The following is a 21,741-nucleotide window of genomic DNA, read 5'->3' on the forward strand; positions in this document are numbered from 1 at the left end:
CGTCTCTCCCTGCTTTTCCCCCACCCCCCGATCATACCCCATGTCTCCCCTATTACCCCCCACCCCTGCCCCATGTCCCCCCTGTTTCATCCACCCCCTGCTCATGCCCCGTGTCTCCCCTGTTACCCCCACCCCCGCTCATGCCCAGTGTCTCCCTCCCATTCCCCCTCACCCCCGCTCATGCCCCGTGTCTCCCTCCTGTACCCCCCCACCCCCGCTCATGCCCCATGTCTCCCTCCTTTTCTCCCCACCCCCCCGCTCATGCCCCGTGTCTCCCTCCCGTTCCCCCCCACCCCCCGCTCATGCCCCGTGTCTACCTGACATTCCCCTCCCCGCTCATGCCCCGTGTCTCCCCGGTTCCCTCCCACCCCCCGCTCTTGCCCCGTGTCTCCCCTGTTCCCCCCAACCCCCGCTCATGCCCCGTGTCTCCCTCCTTTCCCCCCCACTGCCCGCTCATGTCCCGTGTCTTCCCTGTTCCCCCCCACTCCCCGCTCATGCCCCGTGTCTCCCTCCTGTTCCCCCCACCCCTCGCACATGCCGCGTGTCTCCCCTGTTCCCCCCGCTCATGCCCCATGTCTCCCTCCTGTTCACCCCCGCTCATGTCCCGTGTCTCCCCTGTTTCCCTCCACCCCCCGCTCATGCCCCGTGACTCCCCTGTGCCCCCCACCCCCTGCTTATGCCCTGTGTTGCCCTCCCGTTTCCCCCACCCCCGCTCATGCCCCGTGTCTCCCCTGTTACCCCCCACCCATGCCTAGTGTCTCCCTCCCATTCCCCCCCACGCCCCGCTCATGCCCCTTGTCTCCCCTGTTCCCCCCCACCCGTGCTCATGCCCCGTGTTTCCCTCCTGTACCCCCACTCCCCAGTCAAGCCCTGTGTCTCCCTCCTGTTCCCCCCACCCCGCTCATGCCCCGTGTCTCCCCGGTTCCCTCCCACCCCCCGCTTATGCCCTGTGTCTCCCCTGTCCCCCCTACCCCCCGCTCATGCCCCGTGTCTCCCTCCTTTTCCCCCCACACCCCGCTCATGCCCGTTCTCCCCTGTTACCCCCTAACCCCCACTCATGCCCAGTGTCTCCCTCCCGTTCCCCCCACCCCCCGCTCATGCCCCGTGTCTCCCCTGTTCCCTCCACCCCGCTCATGCCCCGTGTCTCCCCTGTTCCCCCCACCCGCGCTCATGCCCCGTGTCTCCCTCCCATTAACTCCCACCCCCCGCTCATGCCCCGTGTCTCCCCTGTTTCCCCCACCTCCCGCTCATGCCCCGTGTCTCCCCTGTTCCCCCCACCCCCGCTCATGCCCTGTCGCCCTCCTTTTCCCCCCACCCCCTGCTCATGCCCCGTGTCTCCCCTGTTCCCCCACCCCCTGCTCATGCCCCGTGTCGCCCCTGTTCCCCCCCGCTTATGCCCCGTGTCTCCCTCCTTTCGCCCCCACCCCCACTCATGCCCCGTGTCTCCCTCTTTTTCCCCCCACCCCCGCTCATACCCCGTGTCTTCCCTGTTACCCCCCACCCCCGCTCATGTCCAGTGTCTCCCTCCCGATGCCCCCCGCCCCCCGCTCATGCCCCATGTCTCCTCTGTTCCCCCACCCCCCGCTCATGCCCCGTGTCTCCCTCCTTTTCCCCTCCACCCCCGCTCATGCCCCGTATCTCCCCTGTTCCCCCCACCCCCTGCTCATGCCCTGTGTCTACCTGACGTTCCCTCCACCCCTGCTCATGCCCCCTGTCTCCCTCCTTTTTCCCCCCACCCCCGCTCATGCCCCGTGCTTCCCTCCTTTTCCCCCACCACCGCTCATGCCCCGTGTCTCCCCTGTTCCCCCCACCCCCGCGTCTCCCTCCTTTCCCCCCCTCCCACCGCTCATGCCCCGTGTCTCCCTCCTTTTCCCCCCCACCCCCTGCTCATGCCCCGTGTCTCCCCTGTTCCCCCACCCCCGCTCATGCTCTGTTTCTCCCTTCTTTTCCCCCCCTACCCCCCTCATGCCCCGTGTCTCCCTCCTTTTCCCCCCCTACCCCCCTCATGCCCCGTGTCTCCCTCCTTTTCCCCCCACCCCCTGCTCATGCCCCGTGTCTCCCTCCTTTTCCCCCCCACCCCCCGCTCATGCCCCGTGTCTTCCTCGCGTCCCCCCTCACCCCCGCTCATGCCCTGTGTCTCCCTCACGTTCCCCCTCACCCCCGCTCATGCCCCGTGTCTCCCTCCTGTACCCCCCGACCCCCGCTCATGCCGTGTCACCCTCCCGTTCTCCCCCACCCCCGCTCATGCCCTGTGTCTACCTCCCGTTCCCCCCACCCCCCGCTCATGCCCTGTGTCTCCCTCCTGTTCCCCCCACCCCCCGTTTATGCCCCGTGTCTCCCTCCTGTTCCCCCAACCCCTGCTCATCCCCCTTGTCTCCCCTGTTCCCCCCACCCCCTCTCATGCCCCATGTCTCCCCTGTTCCCCCCATCCCCCGCTCATGCCCCCTGTCTCCCCTGTTCGCCCCCGCTCATGCCCAGTGTCTCCCCTGTTCCCCCCACACCCTCTCATGCCCAGTGTCACCCCTGTTCCCCCCACCCCCTGCTCATGCCCCGTGTCTACCTCCCGTTCCCCCCACCCCCGCTCATGCCCTGTGTCCCGTGTCTACCTCCCGTTCCCCCACCCCCTGCTCATACCCCGTGTCTACCCTCTTCACCCCTACCCCTGCTCATGCCCCGTGTCTCCCTCCTTTTCCCCCCCACCCCCGCTCATGCCCCGTGTCTCCCCTGTTCCCCCCACCCCCGCTCATGCCCCGTGTCTCCCTCCCTTTTCCCCCCAACCCCTGCATCTCCCTCCTTTCCCCCACCCCCCGCTCATGCCCCTTTGTCTACCTGACATTCCCCCACCCCCTGCTCATGCCCCGTGTCTCCCTCCTTTTCCCCCCCACCCCCGTGTCTCCCTCCTTACCCCCCACCCCCCGCTCATGCCCCGTGTCTCCCTCCTTTTCCCCCCCACCCCCCGCTCATGCCCCGTGTCTCCCCTGTTCCCCCCACCCCCTGCTCTTGCGCCATGTCTCCCTCCTTTTCCCCCTACCCCCCGCTCATGCCCCTTGTCTCCCTCCTCTACCCCCACCCCCTGCTCTTGCCCCGTGTCTCCCTCCTTTTCCCCCCCACCCCCCCCTCATGCCCCGTGTCTCCCCAGTTCCCCCCACCCCCCGCTCATGCCCTGTGTCTCCCTCCCATTCCCCCCACCCTCCGCTCATGCCCCGTGTCTACCTGACATTCCCCTCCCTGCTCATGGCCCGTGTCTCCCTCTTGTTCCCCCCAACCTCCGCTCATGCCCCGTGTCTCCCTCCCGTTCCCCCCACCCCCGCTCGTGCCGCGTGTCTCCCCTGTTCCCCCCCGCTCATGCCCCATGTCTCCCTCCCGTTCACCCCCACCCCCGATCATGTCCTGTGTCTCCCCTGTTCCCCCCCACCCCCTGCTCATGGCCCGTGTCTCCCTCCTGTTCCCGCCCACCCCCGCTCATGCCCCGTGTCTCCCTCCTGTACCCCCCCACCCCCCGCTCATGCCCAGTGTCTCCCTCGCGTTCTCCCCCACCCCCCGCTCATGCCCCGTGTCTACCTCCCATTCCCCCCCCGCTCATGCCCCGTGTCACCCTCCTGTCCCCCCCACCCCCGCTCATGCCCCGTGTCTCCCCTGTTCCCCCACCCCCCATTCATGCCCCGTGTCTCCCTCCCCTTCCCCCCACCCCCTGCTCATGCCCCGTGTCTCCCCTATTCCCCCACCCCCCCGCTCATGCCCCGTGTCTCCCCTGTTCCCCCCCACACCACCCGCTCATGCCCCGTGTCTCCCCTGTTCCCCCATCCTCCGCTCATGCCCTCTGTCCCGTGTCTACCTCCCGTTCCCCCCACCCCCTGCTCATACCCCGTGTCTCCCCTGTTCACCCCTACCCCCGCTCATGCCCCGTGTCTCCCTCCTTTTCCCCCCACCCCCTGCTCATGCCCCGTGTCTCCCTCCCGTCCCCCCCACCCCCTGCTCATGCCCCATGTCTACCTGACGTTCCCCTCCCTGCTCATGGCCCGTGTCTCCCTCTCGTTCCCCGTATCCCCGCTCATGCCCCGTGTCTCCCTCCCGTTCCCCCCACGCCCGCTCATGCCGCGTGTCTCCCCTGTTCCCCCCCGCTCATGCCCCATGTCTCCCTCCCATTCACCCCCACCCCCTGCTCATGTCCTGTCTCCCCTGTTCCCCCCCACCCCCTGCTCATGCCCCGTGTCTCCCTCCTGTTCCCCCCACCCCCCGCTCATGCCCCGTGTCTCCCTCCTGTTCCCCCCACCCCCCGCGCTCATGCCCCGTGTCTCCCTCCTGTACCCCCCAACCCCCGCTCATGCCCCGTGTCTCCCTCCTGTACCCCCCACCCCCCGCTCATGCCCAGTGTCTCCCTCGCGTTCTCCCCCACCCCCCACTCATGCCCCGTGTCTACCTCCCATTCCCCCACCCCCCGCTCATGCCCCGTGTCTCCCTCCTGTACCCCCCCACCCCCCGCTCATACCCCGTGTCCCCCTCCTGTTCCCCCAACACCCGTTCATGCCCCATGTCCCCCCTGTTCCCCCACCCTGCGTTCATGCCCCGTGTCTCCCTCCCGTTCCCCCACCCCCTGCTCATGCCCCGTGTCTCCCCTGTTCCCCCAGCCCCCGCTCATGCCCCATGTCTCCCCTGTTCTCCCCCACCCCCCCGCTCATGCCCCGTGTCTCCCCTGTTCCCCCCACCACCCGCTCATGCCCCGTGTCTCCCCTGTTCCCCCCCACCCCCGCTCATGCCCCGTGTTTCCCCTGTTCCCTCCCCACCCCCCGCTCATGCCCCGTGTCTGCCTTCCGTTCTCCCCATCCCCCGCTCATGCCCTGTGTCCCGTGTCTACCTCCCGTTCCCCCCACCCCCCGCTCATATCCCGTGTCTCCCCTGTTCATCCCTACCCCCCACTCATGCCCCGTGTCTCCCTCCTTTTCCCCCACCCCCCGCTCATGCCCCGTGTCTCCCCTGTTCCCCCCACCCCCGCTCATGCCCTGTGTCTACCTGACGTTCCCCCCAAACCCCGCTCATGCCCCGTGTCTCCCTCCTTTTCCCCCCCACCCCCCGCTCATGCCCCGTGATCCCTCCTTTTCCCCCCACCCCCCGCTCATGCCCCGTGTCTCCCCAGTTCCCCCCACCCCCTGCTCATGCCCCTTGTCCCCCTCCCAACCCCCGCTCATGCCCCGTGTCTACCTGACGTTCCCCTCGCTGCTCATGCCCCGTGTCTCCCACCCCCACTCATGCCGCGTGTCTCCCCTGTTCCCCCCCGCTCATGCCCCATGTCTCCCTCCCATTCACCCCCACCCCCGCTCATATCCCGTGTCTCCCCTGTACCCTCCCACCCCCTGCTCATGCCCCGTGTCTCCCTCCTGTTCCCCCCCAACCCCCGCTCATGCCCCATGCCCTGTGTCTCCCTCCTGTACTCCCCCACCCCCCGCTCATGCCCCGTGTCTCCCTCCTGTACCCCCCCACCCCCCGCTCATGCCCAGTGTCTCCCTCCCGTTCTCCCCCACCCCCCGCTCATGCCCCGTGTCTACCTCCCATTCCCCCCACCCCCCGCTCATGCCCCGTGTCTCCCTCCTGTACACCCCACCCCCCGCTCATGCCCCGTGTCTACCTCCCATTCCTCCCACCCCCCGCTCATGCCCCGTGTCTCCCTCCTGTACCCCCCACCCCCCGCTCATGCCCAGTGTCTCCCTCGCGTTCTCCCCCACCCCCCACTCATGCCCCGTGTCTACCTCCCATTCCCCCACCCCCCGCTCATGCCCCGTGTCTCCCTCCTGTACCCCCCACTCCCCGCTCATACCCCGTGTCCCCCTCCTGTTCCCCCAACCCCCGTTCATGCCCCATGTCCCCCCTGTTCCCCCCCCCTGCTCATGCCCCGTGTCTCCCTCCCGTTCCCCCCACCCCCTGCTCATGCCCCGTGTCTCCCCTGTTCCCCCCACCCCCCGCTCATGCCCCGTGTCTCCCCTGTTCCCCCCACCACCCGCTCATGCCCCGTGTCTCCCCTGTTCCCCCCACCACCCGCTCATGCCCCGTGTCTCCCCTGTTCCCCCCCACCCCCGCTCATGCCCCGTGTTTCCCCTGTTCCCTCCCCATCCCCCGCTCATGCCCTGTGTCCCGTGTCTACCTCCCGTTCCCCCCACCCCCCGCTCATATCCCGTGTCTCCCCTGTTCATCCCTACCCCCCACTCATGCCCCGTGTCTCCCTCCTTTTCCCCCACCCCCCGCTCATGCCCCGTGTCTCCCCTGTTCCCCCCACCCCCGCTCATGCCCTGTGTCTACCTGACGTTCCCCCCAAACCCCGCTCATGCCCCGTGTCTCCCTCATTTTCCCCCCCACCCCCCGCTCATGCCCCGTGATCCCTCCTTTTCCCCCCCACCCCCCGCTCATGCCCCGTGTCTCCCCAGTTCCCCCCACCCCCTGCTCATGCCCCTTGTCTCCCTCCCAACCCCCGCTCATGCCCCGTGTCTACCTGACGTTCCCCTCGCTGCTCATGCCCCGTGTCTCCCATCCCCACTCATGCCGCGTGTCTCCTCTGTTCCCCCCCGCTCATGCCCCATGTCTCCCTCCCGTTCACCCCCACCCCCGCTCATATCCCGTGTCTCCCCTGTACCCCCCCACCCCCTGCTCATGCCCCGTGTCTCCCTCCTGTTCCCCCCCAACCCCCGCTCATGCCCCATGCCCTGTGTCTCCCTCCTGTACCCCCCCACCCCCCGCTCATGCCCCGTATCTCCCTCCTGTACCCCCCCACCCCCCGCTCATGCCCAGTGTCTCCCTCCCGTTCTCCCCCACCCCCCGCTCATGCCCCGTGTCTACCTCCCATTCCCCCCACCCCCCGCTCATGCCCCGTGTCTCCCTCGTGTACCCCCCCACCCCCGCTCATGCCCCGTGTCTCCCCTGTTCCCCCACCCCCTGTTCATGCCCCGTGTCTCCCTCCCGTTCCCCCCCACCCCCTGCTCATGCCCCGTGTCTCCCCTGTTCCCCGCACCCCCCCGCTCATGCCCCGTGTCTCCCCTGTTCTCCCCCACCCCCCGCTCATGCCCCTGTGTCTCCCCTGTCCCCCCACACCACCCGCTCATGCCCCGTTTCTCCCCTGTTCCCCCCACCCCTGCTCATGCCCCGTCCCTCCCCTGTCCCCCCACCACCCGCTCATGCCCCGTGTCTCCCCTGTTCCCTCCCACCCCCCGCTCATGCCCCTTGTCTCCCCTGTTCCCTCCCCACCCCCCGCTCATGCCCCGTGTCCCTTGTCTACCTCCCGTTCCCCCCACTCATGCCCCGTGTCTCCCCTGTTTCCCCCACCCCCGCTCATGCCCCGTGTCTTTCCTTTCCCCCCCCCGCTCATGCCCCGTGTCTCCCTCGTGTACCCCCCACCCCCGCTCATGCCCCGTGTCTCCCTCGTGTACCCCCCCACCCCCCGCTCATGCCCCGTGTCTCCCCTGTTACCCCCCACCCCCCGTTCATGCCCCGTGTCTCCCTCCCGTTCCCCCAAACCTCCCGCTCATGCCCTGTATCTCCCCTGTTCCCCCCAGCCCCTCTCATGCCCCGTGTCTCCCCTGTACCCCCATCCCCCGCTCATGCCCCATGTCTCCCCTGTCCCCCCCACCACCCGCTCATGCCCCGTGTCTCCCATGTTCCCCCACCCCCGCTCATGCCCGTCTCTCCCCTGTCCCCCCACCACCCGCTCATGCCCCGTGTCTACCCTGTTCCCCCCACCCCCCGCTCATGCCCCTTGTCTCCCCTGTTCCCTCCCCAACCCCCGCTCATGCCCCGTGTCCCTTGTCTACCTCCCGTTCCCCCCACTCATGCCCCGTGTCTCCCCAGTTCCCTCCACCCCCGCTCATGCCCCGTGTCTTTCCTTTTCCCCCACTCCCCGATCATGCCCCGTGTCTTCCTCTTGTCCCCCCCTCCTATGATGCCCCTTGTTGACCTCTTGTTCCCCTCCACCCCCCGCTGATGCCCTGTTGTGTTCTCTTTATTCACCCTGCCTTCCCTTTCCATGGTGGCCATCTTGTAAAAGATGTTCCTTCCTACACTGGGACGCCGCAGGCGTACCGGTTTGGGAAGAAAAATCTTTTTGATACCACCCGGGGTTCCCACTTTGAGGACCTAGGATGCTAGTGGTCTTCATCTATTGAAAAGGACGTTATGGTAAAGTTGCACTAATAAAAACCTATGAAATTCAATGAAAAAACCTTGTTAAAGGGACGTTATGGTTCTAAGTAAAACCAAAAAACCCCTGAAATTCGCCAGTTATGGTAAGCTAAGCAACCATTACTCGCGCCCCACCACCGTGCATTGCTAAGACTAACACCCAGGGCATCAAAGATGACATCACAAATGTCATTTGCTGGCCATTGATATATCTGGCTCACAGAATCTTCAATGACTTCTTCAATGCCTTCCTGCCCCTGCCATGCAACTGTAACATCTTCCTCAGAAACAAAACCTCTAGATGATTGGAAGAAGTGACATTCATCTTTGGGAACTCCTCTCTTTTAAAGAGCTAATGTGCCTTTCATGTGGTTCTATATGATTAGTACAGACCCTATTTATTAAAATTGTGCTTTGTTAATTTGCATTTTTAGAGCCACCTCCCCTTGCCTTTTGGGGAGTTTCCCATTCACACCCAATGCCCATTAGCACTGATGCCCCCCACTCCAATTTGCCCTTTCCACTTTACCCTGTGTGTCTTTTTTGTGGCCAATTTCGTAATGGATTATGAAATTAATTTTCATACTCAGAGATTTCTATTCAAGTAATCCCTTATTCCTGTTCATATGATTCCTTTAAACGTATGCTAGCAGAGTGTGTCACGGATCCAGCCTCCTCTTTCTTATGCAACGTTGTATACAACTTTCCTAACATGTGGTTCAAACCCTGCAATGTTATGTCCTTAAACTAGCAGAACATATGCTCCCTATCTCTAAACTCTCATCTCTATGACTTTAAATTCTGGGCCGATGACCTCCTCCAACGGCATCTAGCTCAATGTCAGATGGAAGACATAGATAACTTTGGTGTAGTCTATCCATCTTGAAGAAAGAGTTGGGTGGGTAAAGGCTTGAATGTGCGCTATGCTCACTAAACTTAATTGGGTGCACTGAGCTGCGTGACACGTGTCAATCCATCTACTGTCACAAATGCAAATAAAAAGGGTCTTACTGTTGCAACTGTTATACTGGTGCAAGCCAAAACTCAGCTTTGTACCTGTGATGCACCAGGAGAACATAAAACACTGATCTCTAACTAAAGAGCTCCAGAAAGAAATGAACATGAAATCCAAGATGGTGGCCTAAGGTTGTATAGCCTCCCTTCCCTAGGCCATGTGACTAGACTTCGGAATCCGAGGATATTTGAGAAAGCAGAGGTGCCAAAGACCAGTAAACCAATGAGAACAAAAACCGATCACAAGACTCCCTGACAATGGTATGAAAAGAAGGGAGGGATAAGAAGAGTAGAGACACAGCAGAGGGGGGAAGGTGAGGAAGCCTTGAATTTGCGACATGGAAGTGTTAGCTCATGAAGCCTGGAGGGGAGATGACCCAGTGAGTGCTGAGAGCAGAATACTGTCTGATCGTGGTTCTGTTGGGCATAGGTGAAAGATTGTTCAAGACGGCAGAGAATCCAGGAGGCAGTGTTGCCAGGTGAATAAGGGACACAGCAGTCGCCACCATGAGGTTGGTGAGAGGTCCTGTAAGAGCTGGGGAAACCCCACTGATATCTGAATAGGCGATTGGTATGCCATCAGGCGTCAGAGAAGGCAGCAATGATAAATGTCCAGGAACAAACCTAAGAGGGAACAGGTATAGTACAACCAAGTCAAATAGAAACACCCACCCTGAGGTATGAGTACACAACTTGAGCCTGCTGCTGAATGTTGTGAAGCATAGCCAAATTATCAAAGCACTAAAGCAAAATAAAAGAGATGATGGCTGGAAGGTTTCAAATTAATCCTAACCTATGGCATTGCTCTGGGCAACACTCCAGACCATCGTTCTTCACCTGCATAGAAATTACAAAAGGGAAAAGGAATAACAGCCTCTCTTCTGGTCTGACAATGGCATGCTCCAATTGACCATGCCATGGAACTCAGGACATATGCCTCTTTACACTTTGCCAACACTTAGCTATCTTGGCATTGAAATCTGAGCACTATCCAGGCAGATGTCCTCCCTTTTATGGACAGCTCCTGGCAAAGATAAATTCAGCACACACCGCTGCACTTGACAAAGAGGCTCCCTCAAAAAAGGAAAGCTAAAACAGCCATTCCTTTTTTAATAAATGGTTTCCAGGTGGCTTTTGCCTTTTAAAGCGGAAGAGCATGGCCATTAATAGAGAGTGGGTTAAATCTTGCACGAAGAAGATCTTTTTCCATCCACTTATTTCCGCAGCAGAAAACTATTTTAAAAAACGTTTCAGCGCTTACCTAAAACTCACATGCTTCTGCCCATTCTAAGGAATTGGAACCGCCTCCCAAAAAGCTCTTTAATGATCACAGTGTTTGCTACTGGTCAGACAATGCTCCCTATGAATAAGCATCCCCCAAGTTGATGATTTCCAACAACCTGCAATAGTTTTCACCTCGCTGCACTCTACCACCATCTTGAAATGTACATAGGTATCTAATCACTTACAACCAACAGCTTTGATCCTCTCAAGCCTTTGTACCACCCACTGACATATGTGCTTCCAATATCATCAAACTGGGCCTGCATCCTTGCTTCTGCACTTATTTAATCCATTAGTCGTGGGGCATGAAATGTTTTCTTCTCAAGTGGATTTTCATCTCCACAGGATTCTTTTCCCTGAATCAGAAATGCAAACCTGCATAAGAAGCTGTAAACAAATGCAAAGGAAAGTGACATTGTCTGCAAGCAAATCTACTTTAAAGATACACAACACCATTAAATCTCGAATAGAAATAATTGACTTTCAAAATTCCACCTCAAACAGCATTCAAGTGGCCAACAGGACCAAGTGGGCAGGCTAGAAAATGGCTGTCTTGCCTAATCTTCCTGCAATCCTCAGCATGTGGGGCACAATTGAGAACAATAGAGAAGCCTATTTCCCAGGAACTCCAGTAAACATTGTGTTCGGATTGACTTTGCAGAAAGAGTCATGTTCATTTTAACACCACTTTTTACCTTCAATCTTAAAGGTTTCCTCTGAGGAAGCAATTATTTCATGAAAGCAGAAGCCTATACAATCTCTGCAACGTTATCTACACGTGTATGAGGATCAAAAGCAGCATTAAAATAGCTTCATTGTGCATTCAAAAACTGCATTTTCTGGAAGTTGTCTTTCATCTCCGGGGGTCTTGTGAGAATATTTCCGCAAACATGCAACGCCATGTCTAATGAGCAACGCTTAGAGATGTCTAAACTCTAAGCACTTTTCTTATGTCAGTCTGGATTCCAGTGGACCACAATCCTGTGGTTTGTGTAAGTTTTTTGGTGCCTTAGTTTTAGATTTTCAGTTGTCTAAGATGTGTGCTTTTATTCACAGCAAGGTTTAAAAGGAATGTCCTTTATTCAGCGCATATTTTAAAAAGCTGCTAAACACCTGTTGGTTGAGTACAAAATGACACACTGTGTATAAAGAGTATTTATGTTTATATGTGGGACAACAATTTGTAGCGTGTAGTGCCAGTAAGTTTATATGTGGTGGATACATTTATATTTGACCTAAAATTAACATCTCGGAGACACTAGCGGATAGCCTTTCTCTGCCTCTCAGTAAGCATGCCAATATGCTGCTAGTCGACGCGGGTTTTTAGAAGTATGGATATTGTCACCAGTCATTGAAGTGTTTCATTTGAAATCTAGACCTTTACATCAGCACTGTTTCTATTATCGGAGACATGCAGCTTCTCCACATTCACCATGCATTTCAATAGTGTGGAAGTGTGGTCTGGAGCACAGTGTGGCAGTAGGAGTCAGGCAACATCTGGACTAGCACCTCTGCTTCCTATGTAAGGCTTTAAGACACGGTTCACAGTGCACCAGTGTTCCATAGCCTGATCCTCTTTCTATGGTGACTTAAAGGAATACTGGTCGCACTCCCCAAAGTTGCTGACATCAATTCTTTCCTCTGAAATGTTCTAATGATGGCTATTTTAGACGTTAAATGAAGTTAGGTTCCATGAAATCATTTACCATTTTCAATCTTTGTTTTCTTCTTTCAGTGTGCTGTGCTTTACACAACAGTTGGGGGCAAAAGACGCCTTCTTATTCACAACATTGGTCTGAACTGCAGCTCCCAACTTGCTGATGTTTACAAGAGCTGTGAGACAGATGCGCTGATGAACTTCTTTGCTAAATCAGGTACACTTTTTTCTTAAAAATAATAGGAAGCGTTTAGCTGCCCCATTATATTAACATTAGGTTGTATCCAAAGTAGGCCTGTTGGAAATTACACTAACATAGATGGATCCATTTTAACAAAGGACATAAGGGCACTCAAAGAAGAATCACCATCCACCAAGTGAGTCACTCAGACACATTTTAAATGTGGCAGAGTAGGTAAATCACGACGTAAAAGCGAGGCATAATGACTGGCACACTATCAGGCTTCCCCCCACCCCCCCCCCCCCCCCGCTGGCGGGAGCCTGTGCCTAACAGTGCAGGCAATGTTTGGCAACACATCACCTTTGTGTAATGAGGCTCAAGGCATCTTAGAGGGAAGATCTCAGTAGGGAAATGGCTAAGAGATTCATTGGACTGTGGGAAATCTGCCTCCTTGGGCTAAATAGACACGATGTGGATCTAAAGTGACTTATGGGAGGATGTGGGCTCTTCTATTACATGTTCTAAGTATTTTATATAACATCAAAAGTTTCAGCAAATTCAATTGATTACTTTAGCATACTGGATTGAATTGTTTATTTGATGTATGTGTTTTGTACAGAGCATGCATAGTGAGTTCATGTGCTATATCAATGTACAGGAAAGGCGAGGACTTGTTAAAGGATTCCTAGTTATGAACAGTACATTCTTAGCAGTTGTCAATGCAAAATCACGTCCTATTTAAATGAGTTTTTGAATGGGTTTATGGTCATTGCATCGAATTCCTTGCATCTCAATGCATTTGCAGCAAATGTTTTCCATCTAAACAAATTGCATCAAATGCGTTTATTTTTTTTCTTTTTATTTTTTTAGGGGGGCTCCCAAAACCCCTGTTTTTTAGACTTTAACATCCTCCTGAACACAAATTAACCCTTTACCCCCCCCAAAACATGCATTTGATGCACATTATTTAGATGGAAAAAATGTGATGGAATGGCATTAGATGCAATGATCAGATACCGTGTGAATGCACTAAGTATTATGCATGAGCCTCCAGGAAGGTGGGGGGTGAGGGGAGGTGGGGGTGGGGGTGGGTGTGTGTGTGTGTGTGTGTGTGTGTTAGTAATTAATTGTCTGCTAGGTTTCAAGGGCACAGAGGTCCTTTCCTGTATTACCCTATGTCTGCCTGCAGAAGAGATCAATGTGGTCATGAAAACTAGCGCCTACTCAAGGTATTATTGCTGCAACATCCCTGGTTGATTTGTGCTTTAAAAACCAGAATGCCCTATCAGGTGTGGTGCAACTGAGTTTGAGCAATTTGGTCCACCTGTGCAGTCGAGACAATCGGTGATATAGGTCACAAATGATTAAAGCATAGATAGATATTAAGCTATTTATGTAGACATTATTTCAATGGGATACATTTAGCATCTTAGAATTTGTGTGGAGATATGCATCTATCTGGTAACTTGCTTAGCTCTGTTGAGTGCGAGCAATGTTATGCACCACACGCTAAGCGTAGCACAGGAAACTACTGAATATGTGGTTATCTAACTATTTTATATGCGGAACGCATACAGTAAATGTGTGTTGCATGAATCATACACAGTGTTCTATGACTTTTGAGCAGACTTGTGTTTGTCACTGAGCGTTAGAGGTCATCTCAGTACCTGCATGATTGCAAGATTGATTGTTACTGTTTGGCTCAGTAGTAAAGCAGGACTCATTTAGTGAGTGGTCCCGTTATCGATGTTTACAGTGTCACTAACCACAAGTAAGCTTTGCTGTCTTCTTGATACCCCAGTTCCAATTTTGAAGACGGGCTCTCTCTGGATCGTTTAGTTCTTCCATTAGCATTCTCATTACCTAACCTCCAAACACAATGCCTCGGTAGGTTGTTATGTTACACATAGAGCCGGGGAAAACATTTCAAGTTACTAGCAAGGCATGAAAAGTTACTTGGCCCTTAGTTTTCCACATACACACACTCACAATTTCACACTCAGCAAGAGTCAATTGTCACTAACCAATTTCCAGTGCCAAGTCCACATTTTGATACCTTTGAGGCCTAAATGTATCTTCCAAATTATTCGTGAACTTTAAATATCGTTACAAATTAATACATTATTTTTTCAGTTTTGTAAGTTAGGTTGTCTAAATGCAAATCGTTGCTTTACTTGAACAAATACCTAATTTAAAGTTTTGGAATAATGCAGTATTACTTATTTTGAGAATGTGAATGTATGTTTACTTTACAGTTTTGTCCTTACCTCATATTGGTGTCAATCAGAGTATGTGTTGCACATTCTTTTAATAATTTTTCCACTGCCCCATTCTGGTGCATTTATTCCAGGCTAGTCTAAAACATCGAAGGTTGTTTGGAAATTGTGCAATTAAATTCTAATGGGTTAAACAACCCAATAAAATGGAAAAATAGGTAAAAACCTAAACCTCATAAAATACATGGCATTTAAAAAAAAATACATCTTAAAGGAGGGGTGCAATCTATATTTGTATGCGTAAATTGTGGCTGCACCTAAAAAAACATACAACTCGATACAAGTAATTCTGATATGTAGAATGCGCATTTTATTGTGCTCCAAAGCCCTGTTTTTTAAAATCTTGCAGGCATCTATTGTGTACTATGTGTATGTGTTTGTTTGATGCTCTGGCAGCAATAATCAAACACCAGCCGGCTCCAGAATTCTTGCAGGCCGTCTTTAGATAGAGGCAGCTTGTGTTTGTTTACCCATGTCAGAGCAGTGAATTCTAAAGACACATTGTGGTGTTATAACTTTCTCATGAGAAAATGTAATAACACCACCAGAAAACACACTCTGTTTAGCTGTATATAAGTAGAAATTCAGCTATCTTTAAAATTGAACTCTATAGACACATGGGCCCTCATTTATAGTTTTGGCGGTAATTCGGTAGTTGCTTAGCCAAATCACGGGCAAAATCGTTAACCGTTACCGCCACTTGGTCCCGTGAGTTTACCACAGAATTACAAGTGGTGGTAGGTCGGTGTTAATCCTCACTTTTGGAGTCCATAGGACTCCATGGGGTGTTCGGTGGAATTTCTACGAGCAGTATGTTTGGTGATGTGATTCTGCCATTTTTTTGCTTTAAAGTGGAGGATCTATCTCCAATGAACAACGTAACAACCGGTGAGCACCAATGACTACTAGTGCTAAATCAAAAGTACAATGATAGAGTACAAGGCAGGTACTGCGTACAAAGGAATGTCAAAGATTCAGGTTACCTTCTCACAAAACCTTGAATTCATCAGTAGAGCAAATAACAATTATGTAAACAAAGCTACTCTCGTATTCACACACTTATTGTGTTGGTTAAATACAATGCAATACAAACATATCAAAAACAATCTAAAAAATACAAACTCTCAGTTCTTCACTTCATTCACTCACATTCATTCATAAAGTGCTAAGTGCAAACATCTCATGTCATTTCTTGTAGTCATGTAATATTACGAACACACCTATATCCTATTGGTGACACCCTTTTCTCATGGTCATTCACCAATAAGGATCATCACATTATTCTATACCTTTTTATTTAAACGTACATACACATCATAATAAGTCCAATGTCAGCCTGCCCAACATGTTTCGTTCCAGAATGGCTGAATGATGAATCACAGGAACTTCTTTAGGGGCTTGTATGTCTAATCTATTACACAAACGGGTGAGCACTCATTTACAGTCCGTAAAACCTTCTGATACCATCAATGTATAGTGTTGGGTCTGTAGCTCTAAATAACAGTAGTCGGTTCCCAATCCTGCAGCACTAATGATGCTTCGTCTTCTCATGGGACAGTCACTTCTCAACTAGTCAGCTCCTTACAAACATACCAAATGCGTTCCATCCGTCAACAAGTCTTAGATGGAGCACTTCACCTTGTCTGTGCTTCGTTAGGTTTCTGCATTTCATTTCCCTCTAAATACTCTCAGCATCGTCTAATTTACAATTCTTCGGTCACCACTAGTCATCGATAAAAAGGTGGTTATAAAAGATTGGTGGTGAAAATAATCGGCAAAAGTGAGGAATACCTCTTCCTTCTGTGTTCCACAGTCTTGTATTTTATTTATTTGTAGCGCACACCAGGCCCAGAGGCATCATGGCGCGCTAAAGCTTACAGGCAAATTACATAAATAAACAATAGACATGATCATGTGTCACGCTATAAGCAGTTACAAGTCCATACAGTGATGGGTGAACTAGCATCAAAGCGTTACACCAACAGAGCGATCCTAAGCAGGTTATCATACAAGCATCATATGTTAGGCAAGGCATAATTTATAATAAGTTAGCCAGAGCGCTATGGCAGATGACAACCTAACTATGAAGCGATAGCTGAGACAAACTAACTATGAGGCAATAGCTGAGATCAAGGAGTAAGTCAGATTTGATCAAAGAGCCATGATTTCTATTTCTGTTTGAAGGAATTAAAAGAAACCTCAGATCTAATTGTATTAGGGAGAGAATTCCAGAGCTTGGATGCCAAGACAGGGAAGCTCACACCACAAGCTTTTTGAAGTTTAAATCTAGGCAACGCTAGACTGTGTATCTGAGCAATTCTTTGTGGTCGGGTGGAAGTGTAAAGAGAGAGACGGTTGGATTGGTAAGGGAGGGCCTTGTTGGCCAGGCATTTGTGAGTAAGGGCAAGTGTTTTCAAAGAAATGTGAACTGCTGAGACCTATTAAGGTGGACCTAAACTCATAGCAGAACCTATCCATTTTATCCTTCGGCAGGATGGCCTCCAGCAAAATTAATATTCTGCACAAATCTTACTTATATTGTTTTCAGGCCTTGGCCACACCTGTCCCTGATAATCCTTTTCCCACCTTCAAACGGACATATATTTCATATGGCATGGCTGTGCCCCCAGAATGTCCAAAGCTGTGCATCCTAGGCCAGAGGTGGGGAGATGGGAGGGGGGTCTGGCTACCTAGATTTCAAATGTTAGGGTTGCGCTGCGCTATTCAGGTTGATTCATGAACAACTGACCCAGTCGCGAAATCCTGACATAAAGATTTGGGAGAAGAATGGGATGAGAAAATGTGCAAGGCGCTGTTTATTTATTGTTGATGTGTGTATGGCACCATCTTCAAGGATTAATGCTATGTGGGACTCAAAGGGGGGTTAAGGTCATTACAGTAGGGAGGATTTACAGTAAATCGGGTCAGTGTGGTGTAGGAAGGGGTGAGTGCAGAAGGGAGTTAGTTTAGACCGCAGAGGATTGAGAAGGGCAGCAGATTGAGGCCCTCAGTATGGCCGGTGCTGTAAAGATGTGCAGCAGTTTGCACTGTTTTAGAGACAATAATTCAAGGGGTGAAAGGGCGTGTTTCATTAGGGTTCGAATGGGGGACGCAGTCCATTACTGCTGGCTCTTGAAAGGGGTCAAGCAGCCCAAAGCACTAGAGGGTCCAAGCCGGGGAGTACAATACAAAGGCTTGCATGAAGAAATTCATTTTAAGTTGTCTTCTGATTTTGGGTTGTTTTTCTTCATTTCTCAACAAAGGGCAGAACTCCCACTATCAATATGATGTAGTTGCTACATTATATGGGTTAACACCCTAGTTGTGATTGGTGCATGATACCAAAGATACTGAAACCTGTTTGTCTCTTTGTCAGTAACCAGTGCAGCATTCTCAAGGCTGGGGTTTTATGGTCATTGGGTTTGAGCTTCAGGGTGAGTCTTGCCGCCTTATTCTGGATTTGCTGGAGTTAATAGATCAGATATTTTGTGAGGCCCGGGTACTGTTACAGTAGTCGACGTTTACAAGCACAATGACTCTAGTTACTTCTACCTTCTGATACACATTAAGAAAAGGTAAAATGTGTCTTGAGGTAGCAGGGTCTTGGCCACAGCACACAATGACATGGGACGGATGTGAACAATGATATACATTTACTGCTTGTTCCCTAGCAGGCTGCAGCACATAAACAAGAGATAATTCAGTCTCTGTTGGCATGGTTGTGGAGAACTGGGCAACTTTATCTGTATTTGTTGGTGATTTCCCAGCCTTAAGCAGTAATAGGAAGAGTAGGTTGCAGTAATTGGGGCGATAAATGGCAAGGCTCTCCCGAAAGAACCTGATTTATGCTTACTAAGTAGACCTCGGCCTGATGTCCACCCACGATTGCATCACCCACTTTTGGATGCCAGACCAGCAAATTCAGTATTCTAGCATAGAGAACATATGCCATGGATGGCATGCCTTTCTCGTGAAGCAATTGCACAGCGGTATTTACAGCGCTGCACTTGCTTAGCGTGAAGTAACTACGCATTAAGGTGGGGGCGGAAGGGGAGGTGTGAGAGGTGGAGGAAAGGGGTATAGTGGAGAGGGACTGATTGAGAGACCAGCAAACTAAGAGGACCATCCTGGGGAAGAGACGCACAGAAAGGGGCAGAGAACGAAGAACTATGGAGCAGCCTCCAAGGTAAGGGGAAGGGTGGTGGTGATGGGAGCAAGGTAGAGTAGTAAAACTGAGAGACCCCCTTTTCCAGGCAAACAGAGGAGCAGGGAGAGCGATCCTCTGCCTTTTGAAGTGACTGTGCAACATGAAAGGGCGTAGAGGGATGGAAAGAGATGCATAGCAAAGGTAGCACGGTAAAGCCCCACAAAGGCAAGACATGAAAACATACCAGAAAATAATTGATATTAAAGACTTTGGAATTCAATTCAAATAAGGGTGAATTGCTGAGGTTTTTCTATATTTGGTGGAGTACATTCTTCCAATAGGGTCAGGACACTAGTAAAGAAGACATGTGCTACGCAAGCGTCTGAGCTCTGGGCCTCTTTTTAGTTTGTGTTTTCATTGGTGAGACAGTTGTGTTACTTGTTAAGTCTTCTGTCATGTGGGACCACATTGTTGGGTAAAATGGGAATGGGGGTCATTACACTTTTTTTTCCAAAGTGCAGTAAAAATGGCATTACAAGTGCTGGTAAATCCATCACCAGCACTTTTACTGCATCGAGCTGGAGATAAGAGCTGGAGGTAAATCAGGCCCACACCAGCAAAAAAATGCAGGAATGACTGGCACCAGTAATTCCTTTAATCCCCTCCATGGATTTACCGCCCTTTCCTTCCTCCTGTAATATCCCGTTAATGCCAGGATATCACGCGCGTGGAAACAGTAGTTAGATTTGCAGGTATCCGCCGGAATTACCGGTGCGATACTGGTAAGCTATAATGTCCCCAAATGTGTCTTATTTATTGCCATTGAAGGAAAAGTGATATATGAATAGCTCCTCGCTGCCACATAGTGCTCAGCGCACTTCTAGAACATACAAAGCAGTTAAATTTGATTTTGTACATGTGTGCGGCAAACTCCATGGAATTCTCGAAACATTTGTCATGAGTTACTCATTTGTAAATAACATACACTTTAATATGGCAAGCATTTGAATGAACCACCTGGATGCTTCTAATCCCTCCTCTGGGCTCTTCCGCAACCTCTGCAACACTCTCTCTCTCTCTCCATTTTGCCCTCTCGTCCCACACACTCTGCCGGACACACCTTGGATGTACTCATCTCCTCAGACATCCCCCTCTCTAACCCTCTCACCACTCCTCTCTATTGGACTGACCACTGCCGGCTGTCATCTCATCTGAAACTCTCTGTCCCTCAGGCTAAGCCCACCCCAGCACTGCCACCTACCTTCTTGTCATTGGGCCCATGAAGCGTGTGTCAGTGGATGCCTGTGTCTCTTCTTTCTCTCCTCCTCCTGCGGCTGACTCACACTCTGACACAGCCCTCTCTAACCTGCATCTTGCTATCTCCAACACTCTGAACATCCTTGCCCCTGCCATGAGAATTCATCTGAAGCCGACATCCAAGTGCAACTCTTGGTATGACTCCAACCTTGCTTCCCTGAAACACAAGTGCAGGGTGGCTAAGAGGAAGTGGAGGACTTCGGGCGCATCCTCTGACAAACTGGCATGCTGACTGCTCCAAAGGTAATACAGACTCTCTGTCCTTTCGAAGAAGAGAGTCCACATCCAAGCCTGCGTCTCTGCGGCCTCTAACAACTTGGCAAAACTCTTTAAGATCTGCAAGGAGCTTGCCAATCCTTCTGCAATCTCCAGCTCTCCTGTTCCCTCCCAGCCGCTCTGTACTGCTCTGGCTTCTCACTTCACCACTAAAACTCAGGACATCCTGTCCTCTCTCTCCTCGTCCTCTCCCTTTACCGCTCTCTCGGCCCCCCTCTGGCCCTCTCTCCCTCTACTCCTCCTTTCTCCTTTTTCTCTCCGACAACACCTGACAACGTTTCTAGACAAGTCTGATCTATGAAAGTGTTGTTCAAACAGGTGCTCCCCTGCTCCTCCAGAACCATCCAGGACCACATCGACACCCTCGCTCCAGCCTTGGACGATTTCTGCATTTACTCGTTCACCACTGGATCTTTCCCCTCTCTCTTCAAGCACTCCTTTGTGTACCCCCTCCTTAAAAAGCCTTCGGCTGATCCTACCTGCCCAGCAAACTACCGCCCAATCTCTATCACTCCTTTCCTAGGTAAACCCCTTGAAAATCTGGCTTTCTCCCAGCTTACTCTCCACACCAAATCTGTTGGTTGCCTCCACGACCACGCTTCAGAGCAGCCAGAGGCACGGAAACTGCTCTCCTGAACACCTGTGAAGATCTGCTCTCTAATCTTGACTCCAGCCTTCCTTCTGTCCACATCCTCCTTGACCTTTCCTCTGCTTTTGACACGGTCAATCACGCCATGCTGATCAATTGCCTTCACGAGAACATGTGCATCACGGATCAGGCCCTGTAGTGGTTTACCTCCTTCCTTCTTGACCGACCCTCCCAGGTCCAACCTGGGTCCTTTCTCTCCACTACCTCTCTCTCCACACGTGGTGTTCCCCAGGGCTTTACCTTCTCACCCTGGCTCTTCAATGTCTTCTTGGCCCCTTTGGCCCACCTGATCTCTACCTTCTCCTCTAACTTTCAGTGGTATGCAGATGTGTTTCAGTGTTTCAGGCTCCCCTCAGCCTCCTCTACTCTCTCGCTCATTCCTGACCGTCTATCTGCGATTCCGATTCAGGATTGGTGCGCCTCCAACAATCTCTGCCTTAATGCCATCAAGACTGAGATCCTTCTCATTGGGACCCCTGCTCCTGCTTTCCCTCTCTCACTCTGGCTGTCCTCCTTGGGCCCTCTTTCTTCACCTATCTGTGAGGCAAAAAACCTGAGTGTCATCTTCGACTCCACTCTCTCCTTCTCTCCTCACATCACAGACCTTGCCACGAAGGCCCACTACCAGCTGCAGCTCCTCAGCTTTTCTCACTTTCCCCCAGAAGCTCACTGTCTCCAGAGCTCTGGTTCTCTCTAGGCTGGACTACTGCAACAGCCTATTTCTGAAGCTGCATACCTCTACTCACCACCCTCTTCAACTAATCCAGAACAGGACTGCAA

At 52.7% G+C, this 21,741-nt stretch overlaps 1 protein-coding gene across 1 annotated transcript in view; it reads left to right on the plus strand.

The window, feature by feature from the left end:
• SEC24D (SEC24 homolog D, COPII coat complex component) overlaps window positions 1–21,741 on the plus strand; it is a 658,686-nt gene that overhangs the window by 586,677 nt on the left and 50,268 nt on the right. The window contains exon 18 of the mRNA XM_069630689.1: window positions 12,194–12,332. Coding sequence (XP_069486790.1) covers window positions 12,194–12,332 — 139 coding nt within the window. The remainder of the gene's footprint in view (window positions 1–12,193; window positions 12,333–21,741) is intronic.

This window comes from Ambystoma mexicanum, chromosome 6q (genome assembly GCF_040938575.1).
Source record: "Ambystoma mexicanum isolate Mex_15411 chromosome 6q, UKY_AmexF1_1, whole genome shotgun sequence".
NCBI lineage: Eukaryota > Metazoa > Chordata > Amphibia > Caudata > Ambystomatidae > Ambystoma > Ambystoma mexicanum.